General features: G+C 51.3%; 1 protein-coding gene across 2 annotated transcripts; it reads left to right on the top strand.

Moving 5' to 3' along the window:
* Window positions 1–4,869: 4,869 nt before the first annotated feature.
* Sar1 (Secretion-associated Ras-related 1) lies at window positions 4,870–15,646 on the top strand. Of its 2 annotated transcripts, none has more exons than XM_037213326.1 (6): window positions 4,870–4,941; window positions 8,961–9,027; window positions 10,246–10,365; window positions 13,534–13,691; window positions 14,113–14,256; window positions 14,857–15,646. In XM_037213326.1, exons 2-6 carry the CDS (start codon window positions 8,985–8,987, stop codon window positions 14,971–14,973), a joined length of 582 nt encoding a protein of 193 aa, XP_037069221.1. In that variant the 5' UTR covers window positions 4,870–4,941; window positions 8,961–8,984; the 3' UTR covers window positions 14,974–15,646. The 2 variants fall into 2 exon arrangements, with proteins under 2 accessions (XP_037069221.1, XP_037069228.1); XM_037213333.1 differs by lacking the exon at window positions 4,870–4,941 and adding an exon at window positions 4,960–5,107.
* The last annotated feature ends 370 nt before the right edge of the window (window positions 15,647–16,016 follow it).

The following is a 16,016-nucleotide window of genomic DNA, read 5'->3' as shown; positions in this document are numbered from 1 at the left end:
GATATACTGGTACCTTTGACACGGCGTTCAGGCGGCGCAAATCAGCAACCAGTCTGTATGCACCAGATATCTTCTTCACCAGACAGGTTGGGGACGACCATGCACCATCAGACTCCTCCAAAATACCTTGACTGACTAGCTCACGGAGCTGAGAATGCAGTTCGTCCGCCAGGTGAGGTGGAACACTCCTGGGGGCTGACGAATGGGAGGATGGTCACCGGTATCAATCTCATGGGTGACCAGATCCGTAAACTCGATATGACCGTCAAAGATGTCAGCGTGTCGTTCGAGTAGCGACTCTAACTTACTTTTCTGCTCAGGCGACAGGTCGGAACCACACTGGTCAGACCGCAGTCTGACAGTTTGCTCAGTCCTCAGCTCATCGTTAGAACAGTGTGGCTGCTCGGCAAAACCAACCTCCAACCTGGCCAGGGCACGCTTTTTGGGAATAGTAATGGGCTCAGTCGTCACATTTCGCACAACAAATGGCACTCTGGAGCCAGCGACAGTCACGAGTGCACTGATGACCAGTAAACCATTCAGATCATCAACGGGTTCGACGAGAGCAGGGCCATTGTAGAAACTATTCTGCACAAAACCTTTTAAAATAACCTCAGTGCCAGGAAAGACGACTCTTTCAGCACTCAAAGGATCGTCGCCGATCGTCACAGCGTGAGCGGACGCTGAACGAACGGCCTCGACGGGGGTAACATAAAGTTGTTTTGCACGCAAATCAATAACACAGGGACAATGCTACAAAAAAATCAACACCGAGCAAACAAGGCATGTCAATGACATCAGAGACGAAAAATGGTACGGTGCACTTAACGCCAGCAATGTCGAAAGGCACCACAGCTCGACCAAGAAGTGGGAGCTCAGAATGCGACGCAGTACGGGCCTGTACAGATGTCTTTCTCAGTGTCAGGTTCGGCATTGCATCAAACACGGACTTATGCAACACGCTGATCGAGCTACCTGTGTCAAGAAGGCACTGACAATCCACACCAGCGAGGCGCGCCGTCAGACGCATGTCATCGGTCAGTGATATCACATTCGATGGTGACTCAGACTGAGCGCCATCGGAGTTTGAGCGGTCCGGTCGCTCGGTGGTGGAACGCTTCGCTGGAGACTGCTCTCTCGGCGGCTGGACCCCAACTCGTTTCCCTGCAGAAAAGACTGTTCAGGGCATGTCTGGGGGCACATCACGGCCAAGTGGCCAACTGAGTGACATTTGAAGCACTTCCGGTTCCGCATTCTGCAGCGATCGCGGACATGATTCTGCCCACCGCAGCACAGACATAACCGCGAGCCGCGGTCTCTCTGACCGGCAGAAGTGCCACCGGGACGAGAGGCTGCCTGAACTGCGGCCTCTAAGCTCATCACCCTCCTCGTCAACACAGCCAGTTCACCGTCACAGTCGAGACGGCGGACACTGGGCTGATACTGCTTCAGATATGCCTGTGAAGCAATCAGGTTACGCACTTTAGTGATGGCGCCGTCAAAGGACGAAATACCGTCCGCAATAACAGCGGCATGTAAGTCAGCGGGCAAGGTGGCCAGGAAATGGCTGAACATCAGTGAGCCCGTATCGGTGAGGGTAGGAAAAGCCACAGCCATCAGCTATCTAAATCTGATGACAAACGCATCGAAACTCTCGCCCACACTAAACCTCAACTCACGCAAGGCGAGGTGATGCTCTGTCACGGTCTTAGCACCGAAAGCACCTCTCAACCCTGCAGCAGCCGTCTCGAAGGTGGCAGCCTGTTGAGTGGGCAAGCTATCGAATGCGTCACGAGCAATGCCAGTGAGTGACAGCGGGAAGACATTTGACATTTGCTCCCCGGTCCATTCTCGCAGCATGGCATACCGCTGAAAATCATCAAGAAAGCGTCTCAGCGAACCACGTCCATCAAAACTCGGCATCGTCAGACCAGCCATCTCGGATCTCAAATGCGCAGCAGGAGCCACATCAGCCGAAACGGGAGGCTTAGAGTCCATGCTATCAGGAAAGCAATTCAGTCCAAAAAAGACGAAGCAAGACTAGGTACCTAACCGACCATTGCAGCAGCGCAGGTACCCAGACAGTGTCGCCAGCAGCCCGGTATCACCTGGCAGCCATCAGTCACAGCTACTCCCGCTGCTGCGCACGGCAGAGTCGGACCGGCCGTCCGCTCAGACGCAGCGCGGCGTCCCGCGCAGGAAGCACGCACCAGACCGACCTGGCCGGAGGTCACTCGGCCGGCCGGCGGGCGAGTGGCCGCGGGCGGTCGCAGAGGCGCGCTCAGCGACCCCAGATAAGGCAGGCGTCACCGGGCAGGCGAATGAGCGCGAAAACCTCGTCGACGCGGTAGTAGTTGCGACGTGGGCCATCCATCCCACCGCTGCCACCAGTTGTAGACGGCCGCCACGTCGAAGACACCGAGGTTTTAGGTGCACTATATTTGATGACCGCCCATCGCCAACACCGCGCTTCAACTCCTCGTGGACGCTGACAGGGAAGCAACGAATCTCGGAAATGGACAGACTAGACCTAGAACTAAACAGAGCGGAAACAGACAGAACAGAGGCTAAAATTAGCCATGCAAAATGAATACCAAAATAGCATGGATTGACTGACGCTAAATTAGACCTCAAGATAATCGCAAGCTAAGTGACTCAACAAACGAGAAGCGAGCACTAAATCAAACTAGAAATGCAAACGGTGCACCGACTACACTTCTTTGATTGAGTATGTTGTCATTCGCTATCAATCGCTTGTTAAATGTAAGCGCATGCACTTTCAAAGCGTGTTTTTGCATTGGTTCGCTATAAATCGCTTTCCAGCTGCCATTTAAAGCTGGATTAAAGACGCCTTTCCAGAATGAGTTACATCGCTTCGTTGTGTGCGTTTGAAGACCAACGTTTAATTTCACTTGTATTCACCTTAATAGGGATGCATTCTCAGCCAGATGCAAAATGGTGTTATGGCTCGCATCTTTGAACACCAGCCAGCAAAGAGCTTGCAGCACTTTCGCGGCACAGAACATCACAGCTAATAAAAATTATTAGTTTGCTTCAGTTGAGCGGCAAATGGCACCAAACTGCTTGTGTAAATTATCCATTCTGATACTCCAGCTTTAGATTAGTTTTATCAAACATAGCAGCAAGTGACCTTTGGTGGATCAGTAGCTCTTTTTTACCAATCATAGGTCATGACTCATGAGTGGGGCATAAGGGATTGCTGCGTTTGGCTCCTATTCTTGTAGTACGAGATGACACGTTTGGCTCTGGTTCTTCTGGGACAAGATGACACGTTTGGCTCTGATGCTTGTGGGACAAGGTGACACGTTTGGCTCTGATGCTTGTGGGACAAGGTGGCACGTTTGGCTCTGAGTCTTGTGTGACAAGGTGACACGTTTGACCCTGATGCTTGTGGGACAAGGTGACACGTTTGGCTCTGATTCTTGTGGGACGAGATGACACGTTTGGCTCTGATTCTTCTGGGACAAGATGACACGTTTGTCTTTGATGCTTGTGGGGTAAGGTGACACGTTTGGCTCTGATGCTTGTGGGACAAGGTGACACGTGTCATGAATTAAATTAGGTGGCACCAACCAAGGGTCCCGGTAGGCTAGGTCAAAGGCACATTTTAGTGAAACGCTCTCTCGGGCCTCAAAATTATAACATGCTGTTAGGAAAGGCCGTGGTCAAGTCAGGCCAAGGTCATGCCATTCAAAATTCCGGTCAACTAGCCGGACATTATTGTTTTTATTCTTGCGGGTTAGCAGCATCTGACGGGCATTGGTTTTGGCATGTAGTCACTCTGCTCTCCCATTTATTGCAAATGACGGAATGAACCGCTTCCTTTTTGGACGCCCATAAGTTGACCTTGAATGGTGTTAATGACGTCTAATTATATGACCTGTGATGATGAACTGCGGTGACCTCATATGGTGAGACTGAGACCAACTGGCAGGTAGTCAAACCAATTTATGAATTGCAATAAAGCACTTCGAAACAGAGAAAACTACGAATTGCAGAATGGAAGACAAACCATAGTGGAGTATACTTCTGATCCCACAATTCGGCGACCTGACCCAGAATGATATTTCCTTAAAACTCGGTTCAAACAAATCACGTGTCTGCTAGGTTGTTACGCCAGTAGTGCTATGTCAAAAACTTATACCACCAGGAGTGCTACATCAATAGCTCTTCTGCGTGACACTACTTATGCTGCAAAAAGTCATGCATATGGGTGTGAGACGTTTCCTACCAAAACGTATGCCTGCCAATTTAACTGTACTATAATTCAACAGAAAAGGCTTATAATCGTCTCTTTTTATACACGGCATTATGGTTTGGGTAACGAGTAATGTGTGGCATAAGTGCTTCACAATATAACTTGAGAAATTAATGAAAACTTTTTCTTGAGCACTTATCCTTGCCTTTGTTCTACTGCATTGTACGCATGGAATTACGCGTTGAATATGTCGAGAAGACATTGCATAAAATGCATTGCTTACTTAGGTATAATCTTATTTGATGTTAATCTCCATTCCGTACAGCACCGCTGACGTTTTTATTTTTCGCGCACTATGTATTACCCGGCTTGCAGTCGTACCTAGAGCTGTTCGTTTCAACCCTATTGCTGGCTTCTGAATCCTGCAAAGCCATCACGCACGCATGCCAATGTTCCATGCCGAAAATGTGGGGAAATATAACATGGCCGTAACTGTTATAGTCAGAGCTTACATCATTTCGTGTGAATTGCATATTACATAGATGAGTGCTCATCAAGCGAACCTAGTAATAAAATACTGGTCAAGACTTTCATGTCTTCTCCGCGCCACAAATGAACGTGCCAACTGTGTAGAGAAAGAAATAGACGCTATCACGGTTGACGACTTCAATTGCTGACGAAGACCCTTTGTGGTGTAGAAAACTGGCAGATTTGCATTGAGGGTACGGTTGGTGCTGTGTTATTCTGCATTGTACTTATTTGTTGTGAGAATTACGTGCCTGTTGGCACTTGATTCTTCCCTGTCTTACATGGGTGTGTGAGCTTTACTGATTTTGTGCCTGGAAAATCGCAAAGAAGACGCATTAAGACGTTTCCCAAGTTTGCCAGGTAGCTGCGTAGTTCGCCTTCCCATTCGTACGAATTTTATGTATACTTATCTCCATGAGTCAAAATCGTGTAATGTGATATTACAGCTGTTATGGGTATGCTTATTCATAGGCAAGGCATGCATCAAAATTCCTGCACCGTGTTCTGGTCAGGAAGGATTTTATTGTTGTCATGCTGAGTAGCAAAAACTAGGCGTTGAGCTGCTGGAGGCTATGCCACAAATGCTGGGCATTTTTCTAGCATGTTTGGACTGTGCCAAAATTGGAATGCCCTGGTCTCTGCCTGCTTGTGTTGTGTATTCTGCTTATGTCATGTCACTGCTATCACTTGTATAGGGCCAGTCTGAAAAAAATCCATCTGCTCCACCAGATGCTGACATGGTGTTGGCACAGTGAACATGGATTATGCATGTTTGAAAATGCGACTTAGATAAATGTGCTAAGTTGTTAATTGCTTTTGCCTGAAACTTCAGTTTCCCAGATATTTTTGCTTGCAATTACCTTAGCTGCACACAAATTTTGTCAAACAGAAGCATCAGAAGCATCATATAATTGGTGATGACAATGCACCAAACTTAGGTCTTGGGACTGATCTGAATCTTAAGGCAGGATTGTGTTGTTACTTTATCTGAAATTGTTGGAATACTGCTATGCCAGACATGTTCTGGGTAAGTATGTTTTTGGTCTGGCAGCAATGCAGCAGCCAGAATTTTCCAAAGAAGGGTGTGGAGAGGGGGACAGAGCTCATTGAATGCTTGTTGTAAGAGAGTGGAAGAAGCCATCTGGCATGCTAATCATGGGGCTGGGTTGGGCTAGGGCTGGAGCAAGAAACCATGCTTTGGACAGCTTTTAGAAATGTTTGGGCTCAAACCCTTTGAGTTGGGCAGCTCATGGGACTCTGGCACAGGTTAGAGAAACCACAAGGTGCATTATGGTGCGTCACAAAATTGTGGGGGAATTCATAGTATGAAGGGGAGCCAAGCAACTGATCGTGCCACACTTATTTATATGCATCATATTTATTTTAATTGCTGTCATAAATCACAGCCCACTCCAGCATGCAGCTGCTTTCACAACCTTAGCAACCAATGATTTACCAATAAAAATGATGGACTGGTGGAAAATATTATGCACATGCTAAGCTTTTTGTTTTTGCCTTCTTGTGCTGAGCAGTAAGATGTAAGAAATCACATGTTTGATGGGCCAGAAGGCTCAAAGTTACAAGCTTTTTTGCCTTAGCAAAATCCGTGAGGTCTTGTGAGGTCCTTGGCAAAATGTGAAATGTGGTTCTAAAGGGTGTAAATCTACAAATTGTTGTAGAGGTGCCATGAAAAGTGCCATATTTTAGATTCAGTGTACTTTTTACCATTGAGTCTTCCTGAACATATATGATGATATGGGGTTCCAAGAAAAATGTGTAAGAGCCACTATCGGGATAAACGAGTGCTTTCCCATTAGTTGCAGAGGCGTAAACGTTGATCATTTTCAGAAAATCCACATGGTATTGTGGTGGCGTCTCCCAAAGCCCAGGGTTATTCGCTGATCGAGGTACTGCTTTTGTTCTGAAAGGTTCCAGAGCATCATCATGTCCTCGAAGGTTTTAAATGAACTGTGTTTGTGCCAATGGGAAAATGGCTCATACAGGACAAATTTTGTTTTGAACATTTGGCCCATCAGTTTAAACTTGTTGACATAGCTCCATAGACGTGCTATCCTTTCTTATATGACGCGAGCTGTTGGGAAAGGTCTAGGGAGGTTTGCTCTGTCAACTTGCTGACCGGAAGCGTGGACCGAGGCCTTGTTACGACACTCACGACGTGGACCGAGGCATGTTACGACACTCACGACGTGGGCCGAGGCCTTGTTACGACACGCACGACGTGGACCGATGCCTTGTTACGACACTCACGACAACGGCTGCCCCTAAAGCCTTTGACAGTGTGCAACATTTCGGACTTTAGGAGAGACTGGGCGTTGCTCGTGGCCGCTGGTTCCGGGGCGGGCTTGAGGACATTTCACCTCGATCGCCCGCGGTGTAGTTCAGGGCAGCATTTTGGGGCCGGTACTGTTTTTGCTGTTTCCTGCTGACCCGCCTCCTTTTGTTCACCGTGGTCAGCTCATCGTGTATGCCAACGACGCCCGTTTTTCCCCGGTTATTCACGCTCAGTTGTTTGCCCGGATACTCTGACCATTGTTGGCGACCTTGGCATGAGAGCGGACGCAGCGCGGAGTGCGGTGCTCAGCTGGTTTAATGATGAAGCGACCAGCAAATGCGCGCGGCCTGATATGCCATGGTTACAGAACGATAGCGCGCTGAGAACTCACAGAAAGTGATGAAAGATACAAAAAAGTGCGCTTCTAGTATTTGTGAGGCAGGAGAAACACGCAAGCATCCCGTGGCTGGCAGATGAGAAAATGCCCAAATTTCACCGTTTTGAACAGTGTGTCATTTACAATTTATCCAGTGATGACTACGGCGAACTTGCCTTTTTTAACTGATGAAGACTAGTGGCGAATAGGTGTGGATATGTTGGTGGTGTGGGTACAGATATGGTGTGTATCTTAGGTTTTGTCCCATAAACCCTGAGCGTGACGCTGCTTTTTAAAGCATACCGGACTGATTGACACGATATCGTCCGCAAATTAATCCTCGAAGACACCTCATGAAATATCTTCGGCTCCGGCGGGACGAGTGCTTGGGTGCGTTTCGGGCCGTTATGAATGAAACCTTCAGCTGCCGTGAAGGATCTCGGTGCCATTATGGAATGCAACCCTAATGTTGGTAGGCAGGTGTCTGCCACTGTCAAGTGCTGCCATAACATTCTAGGAGGCCCTGCGGAGTTGTACTATCGGCTACCATTCGAAGTGGAAATTGCTTGTTCTCGAATGGCTCGTTTATATCCTCGTTTGATACGGCCTCACAGTGTGGATAGGCTGCTTCCAAAGAGACAAAAATGGAATTCAACCGACGGAAGATTTGGGTGTCAAAATCATCACTGGAGTCGAACGATGACAATATATGCATATATTTACATGTATATATATATATATATATATATATATATATATATATATATATATATATATATACCACGTCGTAAAGCCCATGAGTCTCGCGGGATAATTTGCGTGCTCTCGTGGCTCTGCGACCTGGTATGTTCAGTCAGGACGCGGCGGAACTCTGAAAGCCTGCTGGCGCAAGCTCAGCGGCCGCGTGCTAAGTTGGCCGGCGGCTCCTCCGCGTGCCGAGCCAGGTGTGCCTGGAATCGATCACCGCCAGGTGGTTCAGCTACAGCCGCTCGATCGGTGAGGTGTTTTTGCGGAATTGTGGTAGCCGGCCTGACGCCAAATCTGATAATCATGCAGGTGGTATTTAGGTTTTACGATGCCCTCAGCTACTGAGGCTGTATGGCGTCGCCTGCCAGCCTGCTTCTCGCCCTGGCATGGAGGGCGGGCACCGCGGAGAATCGAGCCCCGTGCTTCTGGCTTGCCAGACGCACAATAGCTACTGCACTATTGCTCCACTTTTTGTACAATTATTAACGCAACCAGGGGCTATTGAGTAATAGACTTCTCCACATTGGAGGGGAGAGGCCTATGATAAGCTCAATGTGCTTTTTTTGGGGGGGGGCTGGCATGCAATGACTCAAAAATAGAGAGAGCCGCAATGTGGGGATCAAATTAATACAGTAAAACGCTTTATCACATGTCTCTTTTACTTGTTTATCCCACTAGCTCAGTTTGATGGCTAGACACACGAATGGATGGTAAGAAAACGTTTTCGGGATGTTTGAATGGCGTGTTTTCTCCCTGCACTCGCGTATTAACCCATTAACAATGTGCCTCTGTTTCAGCTGCACCCTCACATCCACATCATCATGTTTCTATGGGACTGGTTTACTGGTGTCCTGGGCTACCTAGGTAAGAAGTCTTGCATCGCGACGATTATAAACAGGAAAAGTTATTGGCAGGCGATGTGCCCGTTCATTCACTCATCCATTCAGTCCAGCATGAGCGCCGAGTTAATGTTTGGTGGATTGCAACAGAATTTGCTGTGAGAAGCATCTGAAAAGAACTCGTGTTTTGTGGAGGTTTTTTCCCGGAACCATTCGTATTATGTCATGCTATATCGTAAAGCAATGATGCAATACGAGACATGCTTTCACGGCACACGGACTATGTGGACATGGACTGTTGTCTTATAGTGGCTGTTAAGTTTACCACTGTAATTTTTATTTTTTGTTATTATATTTTTATTTTTGTTATATATATATATATATATATATTATGTTTATATTATATGTTTTATTATTATAAAAAATTTACCGTGATTGTAAATGGCGCGTGCTGAGGGTGCGATGAATTCGCTTGTCAACGTGACGAACAATGTACTGCTTTCTCCACCTGACATTGCTGTCATGCAGCAATGTCAGGATATGTCACGTATATACATAATATGTATATTTTGTCATTGTCAGGATATGTCACATGCAGCCATATGTCACGTCATGTCAGTACTACGATGGTCATTCCTGTGGTTCAGGCAGTGCGATCTTGTACTCCGGACCGAGTTCAACCTCCAGAGGGAGGGGCCCCTTTGGCCCGACCACCGTAGCCATTCCCCTGACGAACTTGAGGTGTCGGTCAGCCACGGCTCCGACGTTCAGAGGGAGGGGTCTCTTTGGCCCGACCACCGTAACCATTCCCCCGACGAACTTGGGGTGTCGGTCAGCCACGGCTCCGACGTTCAGCGATGATCAGCTTAAACGCGTGCACTCCTGGCCAATGTTCGGATCGACAAAGTGTGCTGTTTAGGCTGGAGATGCGACACCAAGCCATGGCCAGTGCAGTAAATTTTTTTGAGCTCAGACTGATACATCTTCACCCATCTACCGTCTTTGGACTGGAGCTGGCATTTTGTCAGGCGCGACGATCGTTTTTAAGCATGCTAATCCCAGCTTAGCCGTTTACGGTTGCGCGTTTGGAAACAAGTTGGTTAGGTACGCGTTGTTTTTCACCGACTCAGCTGTCAGCTGCCGAGCCGCCAGCTGAGCCGCCAGCTGAACCGCCAACTGCTGAGCTGGCAGCCGGCGGCGTGGTCGGCCGCCGGCTGCTAACGTTGGTCTGCCCCCGACGCAGGCCTGTACAAGAAGTCGGGCAAGCTGCTCTTCCTGGGCCTGGACAACGCCGGCAAGACGACGCTGCTGCACATGCTGAAGGACGACCGGATGGCACAGCACGTGCCCACGCTCCACCCCAGTGAGTCGGCCAGTCGCGGTGCCTCCCAGTGAGGCGGCGGCTTGCTCCAGGCAGCCACGGCTCCCAGTGAGCAGTCGGGCCTGTTGTTGACGCAGTGAGTGAGCAGCTTTTCCGGCTGGTGTGACTCCAGTGCGGACTGGGTACGCTAGTGAGCTGGCAGTTTCGCAGCCAGCAGACCAGCTGACCAGCAGACCAGCGGGCTAACGTGAAATGTCCGGTCCATGGTGATTTGTGGTTGGCGCCCTGTTTGGCCGTGATCCGTTGGCGTATCGTCGCAGCGCGAAATGGCCACAGCAGCAGATACGCTGTTGAAATTTCAAATTGTCATCATCGGCATCGTCATCATGCCCGTAAGCCTGATGCAGTGTGGCTGGGTGCAAAACGACCGATGCGGTCGGCGTGGCCTAAAACACCTATCAATGACAACAAACATGCAGTAGGCATTCCAGTAGCGCCTGGATACATGCAGTGGGCATTCCAGTAGCGCCTGGATATACACCATTGAGTTCTGTGCGCCGACTTTGTTCAACGCAAGTGGTATGTACAACTGGGGTTTGAGTGTGGTAGTGCTCGCGCATAAACCTAGTGTTTCTGTTGCTAACGCAACATGCAGGGCGTCTGGGAAACGTTGAAGACTATTACCACACGTTATGGTTAGATATGAACAGGAACTTGAACCAAACAAGCTCACTTATGACGGAGAGGACATTTGGGAGATACTATTGACGCATCACATGTGGCAATTTGGTCTTGAACAGCATCCCAGGAGTTTTCTGAGATTGGGGCTTTGCACCCGCGTTTGTACCTGGTTCATTTCGAGCCCTCCATCGCACCGCAAAGCGGTGAAACCAACGGAATGTATCGTGCGACCTGTCTAAAGTGAAACTGATCCCACTAGCTTTCCAGTGCCGTGGTTACATAGGCCGGCCGAGGCTGCATGTGTTGCCTTCGTAGGCTTTGTGCTTCGCCTGACCCTAGTGCGAGACGCTCTAGGGTTAGGGTCAGACGCCTTAGGGTCGAGGTCAGACGCTCTAGGGTCATGGTCAGACGTTCTAGGGTCAAGGTCAGACGCTCTGTGGTTGGCCAAACTCTATCGGGACAGGGTCAGACGTTCTAGGGTCAAGGTCAGACACTCTAGAGTCAGGAGCAGACGTTCTAGGGTCGTGGTCGGACGCTCTAGGGTCAAGGGCAGACGCTCTAGGGTCAGGGTCAGACACTAGGGGCAGTGTCAAACGCTCTGGGGCCAGTGTCAGATGCTGTATATATATATATATATATATATATATATATATATATATATATATATATATATATATATGGTCAGGGTCAGACTCTGGGGTCAGGGCCAGGCACTCTAGGGTCAGGTTCAGACCCTTTAGGGTCAGGGTCAGACGCTCTAGGGAGAGATCCGGGAAATGAGGACCTGGACGTGCCCAGTCTTCGCACCGACCACCTTGTCTGGGACTATCCTGAGGATGACTTGTCCCGACTCGCTCGAGACGCGGCCGGTCTGGGCCCCCCCATCCCCACCACGTCAAACGCCCGAGACCTCTTTGTGCGGGTCCGCACGGGCCGTGTAGAAAGGTGGCACGCATTGTCCTTCATTCCGACGTAACTGTTCGGGACCAATTGAAGCTGGAGCTAAACGCGTGAAGGTTAGCGCTGTCGTCGGTCGTCGTGGAGATCGCGATTCCCATCGAAGAAATATTCGGCGCCGATCCGTGACCGGGGCTTCGCAGGCCTGCAGACCGATTCGTGACCGGGGCTTCGCAGACCTGCAGACCGATCCATGACCGGGGTTTCGCAGACCTGCAGACCGATCCGTGACCGGGGCTTCGCAGACCTGCAGATCGATCCGTGACCGGGGCTTCGCAGACCCGCAGACCGATCCGTGACCGGGGCTTCGCAGACCTGCAGATCGATCCGTGACCGGGGCTTCGCAGACCTGCAAACTGATCCGTTACCGAGGTTTCGCGGACCTGCAGAGGTGTTGTCCGTGCCCATATTTGATGAGCGTGTGTCGGCGAACTTTCGCAGCATTCCTGAGCGTGTGTCGGCGAACTTTCCCAGCCTTCCTCGTCACCAGGTTTGGTCTTGTTTGGTTTGATGCCGTAAGTTGGCGATGAAACTTTGTAATTTTCTTTTATCTGAAAAAGCTCTTAAGCTTCGAATTTCTCGGAATGACGAATTCTTAAACGTAAGAAGGCCGCCCGTCAAGATGACAGGGGATGCTACTGAAAGCACATTATGAAGCAATAATTGCACATCAAGTAATCATTGAGGTATTCTTAAGATGTGCTTAAGGTGTTTATAAACCAGCACCTCTTCGTTTTCGAATTTTGCTTATTTTTTTCAACAAAACTGGGGTATCGTGAAGGTCGGTCATTTTAAGTTCGTAGTTGTACCGACATTTTTTAGACACCCCATATGTCACATGTCAGTCGCCTGGCTGTTCGCATGTCGCATGTCACATGTCATGTGATATCACAGTCGCATGTCACATGGCTGTTCGTGTGAGCGCTGTCAACTCTGATGCAGCTCAACGATAGGTGTTTCACTTTCGTGTCACGTCTCTGCAGCGTGCAGCGATCTTCGAAGTACTTGGGCGAGCAAATGTTGATCAAACATGATGGTGTGCAGAGCGAGTGAAAGGTTTTGGGTCCCAGATGTCACTTGTCTACCCGAGCAAGTGGGGGATGGCAGAATTATTACCACCTTGCATCTTTTAGGCTCTTACCGCCGTCAGCGCTGAGCGTTATGGCAACTACTGCACTGAGCTGATCCGGCCCTTTCCACCTTTGATGACCCTGATGCCTGGTCCTGAGCTATGACCTCCGACCCTGACCCGTGCTGATCTCTGACCCTGACCTCAACTGCCCTGCGACCCTGACCTCTGCTGACCTCTGACTTCTGTTTGTCCTGACCGTGAACTCCGACCTCTGCTGCCCCTGACCCTGAACTCCGACCTCTGCTGACCCTGACCGTGAACTCCGACCTCTGCTGCCCCTGACCGTGAACTCCGACCTCTGCTGCCCCTGACCGTGAACTCCGACCTCTGCTGACCCTGACCGTGAACTCCGACCTCTGCTGCCCCTGACCCTGAACTCTGACCTTTGCTGACCGGTACCTGCCTGACTGACCCCTGTTGGCCTTGGCTTTCGCCCACAGCATCTGAGGAGCTCTCGATCGGTAACATGCGCTTCACCACGTTCGACCTGGGCGGCCATCACCAGGCGCGCCGCGTTTGGAAGGACTACTTCCCGGCCGTCGACTCCATCGTCTTCCTCGTCGACGCCAGCGACCGGCAGCGGCTCAGCGAGAGTAAGGTACGTCTCGGTGAGAGGAAGGTGCGGCTCGGCGAGGGGATGGTACTGCTCGGTGAGGGGAGGTGCGGTTGAACAAGGGAAAGGTACGGCTGGACGAGGGGAAGGTACGGCTGGGTGAGGGGTATGTGCGGCTCGACGAGGGGAAGGTACGGCTGGACGAGGGATAGGCACGCGTCCGTGAGAAGAATGTACGGCGCGGTGAAAGGAAGGTACGAGTCAACGAGAGTTGAAGGGCTGCATTATGAATTGTTCACACGCACTAAATGTATCGCATTTTTTTGCGTTCTTGGCATGACACTAATTACCTCGGTGTCATGACGCCCAAGTGACTGCGATTGTGTGATTCAGAGCGATGCTTACGTACTTTTGCCAAACAAAACGAAGTGCAGCGGGTTTTACACTTGGCGTCGGCCCGCTGCAGGTGGAGCTGGACTCGCTGCTGACAGACGAGCAGCTGAGCAACTGCCCGGTGCTGATCCTCGGCAACAAGATCGACAAGCCGGCGGCCGCCTCCGAGGACGAGCTTCGCAACGTGCTGGGCCTGTACGGCCAGACCACGGGCAAGGTCAGCCGGGTCAGGGCCGGCTTCAGCCGGGTCACGGAGGCGTGGATGGGAGGGCAGAGGTGCAGGACCGGGTCAGCCGGGCCAGGGAGGAGTGGCTGGGAGGTCATTGCCGGAGCCAGAAGGGGTGGGAGGGGAGGGGGGGGGGCAGTGCGCAGGCATGGCGGGTTTCAGACGTATTACAGAGGGCCGGTTGGCGACGCCCGCAAGCCGACCTATGCTGAATGTAATGTGGAAGGTCAAGGGTGTTCGACGTGGGTTCAGCGGGTTTCACGCGCGTGAAGGGGTCGGGGAGTGGGGCAGAAAAGGGGCGAGTAGTTGTACTCATGAATCAGGAGGGGGGCTGCGCGTGGAAAGGATGGGCCCAAGAGAGGTCAAGAGGTCAAGGTGAGAGATGAGAGGTCAAGAGGTCGCACGAGGATCAATGTGTTGTGCGTCAGCAGTGCCCGAACAGATGCGGACAGGGATGTTGCTTTGAGGCGCCAGAGTCTCATGTGACCTCAGAATTTGATGGCACCCGGCCTTATGACACGGTCGGGACACAAGCAGGAGGCTGGCGGTGCCCGCTCCAGCCTGACCTGACCTGACCCCGGGCGCCGACAGATGAAGATCCCGCGGAGCGACCTGCCCGGCCGTCCCCTGGAGCTCTTCATGTGCTCCGTGCTCAAGCGCCAGGGCTACGGCGAGGGCTTCCGCTGGCTGGCGCAGTACATCGACTGATACCGCCGCCGGACACATTCCGCCACGCTGCTGCCACCTGTCGGAGGCCGCGGAAGCTGACGTTCGACGGCGCCCGCTAGGCGGCGCTCGTGGCATGCGGGCCGTGCCTGCGCGGGTCTTGGCGAGGAGCTACGCGACGGCCCGGGACGCCCGTGGCCAGCGAGGCCGCCACCCGCGACTCACGTGCGCACGCCCACGGTCGATGCCGCTCGATAATATTAGGAAAATTGCCCCTCCTGTGTATACTTGGTTGACCCGTGTTCTGGCTGTTGCCTGGCAAAGCTGGCGGCGCCCGTTATTTTTATACCGGCATCTCCGCAGCTGGAGGTGTTCAGATAAAGTCGGGCCGCGAGAGCTGGCCGGAGATTGGCATCTAGATATTTTATGACGCCCGCCAAGTCTGCGGTCTAGACTTGTGAGCATCTTGTTTACGCCTAAATTAGCATATACGGTGATTGCAGGGTGATATTCTTTCGTTGCTTGTCTTCTGAAATCTAACACGGTGTTGAGGACGGCTGTAGTTACGGGTCAGCTCGCGGCGGCGCGGCGCGGCGCCCCGCCGCCGTCCCCGTTTCTCGTGTTCACTGTCTGACGGCCGGCGCGGCGTCTGAGGCTGAGTGTCCGACGCTGCGATGCATGACTCGAATAAACAGGACCACGATACGGTGCGCCGTGTAGGCGTGTTGATAACGTGGCGGCTCGGGCACGGCGCGGGCAGGCATCGAGAGCTTCGGCCGTCGGGTCACCCTGTCGGTGCTTGACTGTCCGTCGTCTGGGACCTCGTCTGGTGGTCGGCGACGAATCTGTGAAGGTCTGTGCAAATTTATAAAATATTAACGGCAAATTCAGGGGTGTGCGCACAGAGACATCACCGGGGGGGGGGGGGCATGTGATGTGCTCCCCTCCTCCCCATCTTACCAAATTTGTGGCGTGCGTTGATATGTACGCGGCTGAATGTTGACAATTACAAACTCTTGGTCGGCACGTTAAGGTGAGAACATTGGAAACATGCAATGTAACCTCACCGCACGCGAGAAATTGTG

Source organism: Pollicipes pollicipes, unplaced genomic scaffold (assembly GCF_011947565.3).
Source record: "Pollicipes pollicipes isolate AB1234 unplaced genomic scaffold, Ppol_2.1 Scaffold_1600;HRSCAF=1878_pilon_pilon_pilon, whole genome shotgun sequence".
NCBI lineage: Eukaryota > Metazoa > Arthropoda > Thecostraca > Pollicipedomorpha > Pollicipedidae > Pollicipes > Pollicipes pollicipes.
The sequence above is the reverse complement of the archived record's forward strand: the minus strand, read 5'-3'. Positions and strand labels throughout refer to the sequence as shown.

Excerpts from the sequence above, each read along its gene's own strand:
- Sar1 (XM_037213326.1), top strand. The coding sequence starts at position 8,985 with ATGTTTCTATGGGACTGGTTTACTGGTGTCCTGGGCTACCTAG. Across the intron at positions 10,366-13,533 it reads CGTGCCCACGCTCCACCCCA|CATCTGAGGAGCTCTCGATC; the intron begins GTGAGTCGGCCA and ends TTTCGCCCACAG. Across the intron at positions 13,692-14,112 it reads AGCGGCTCAGCGAGAGTAAG|GTGGAGCTGGACTCGCTGCT; the intron begins GTACGTCTCGGT and ends GGCCCGCTGCAG.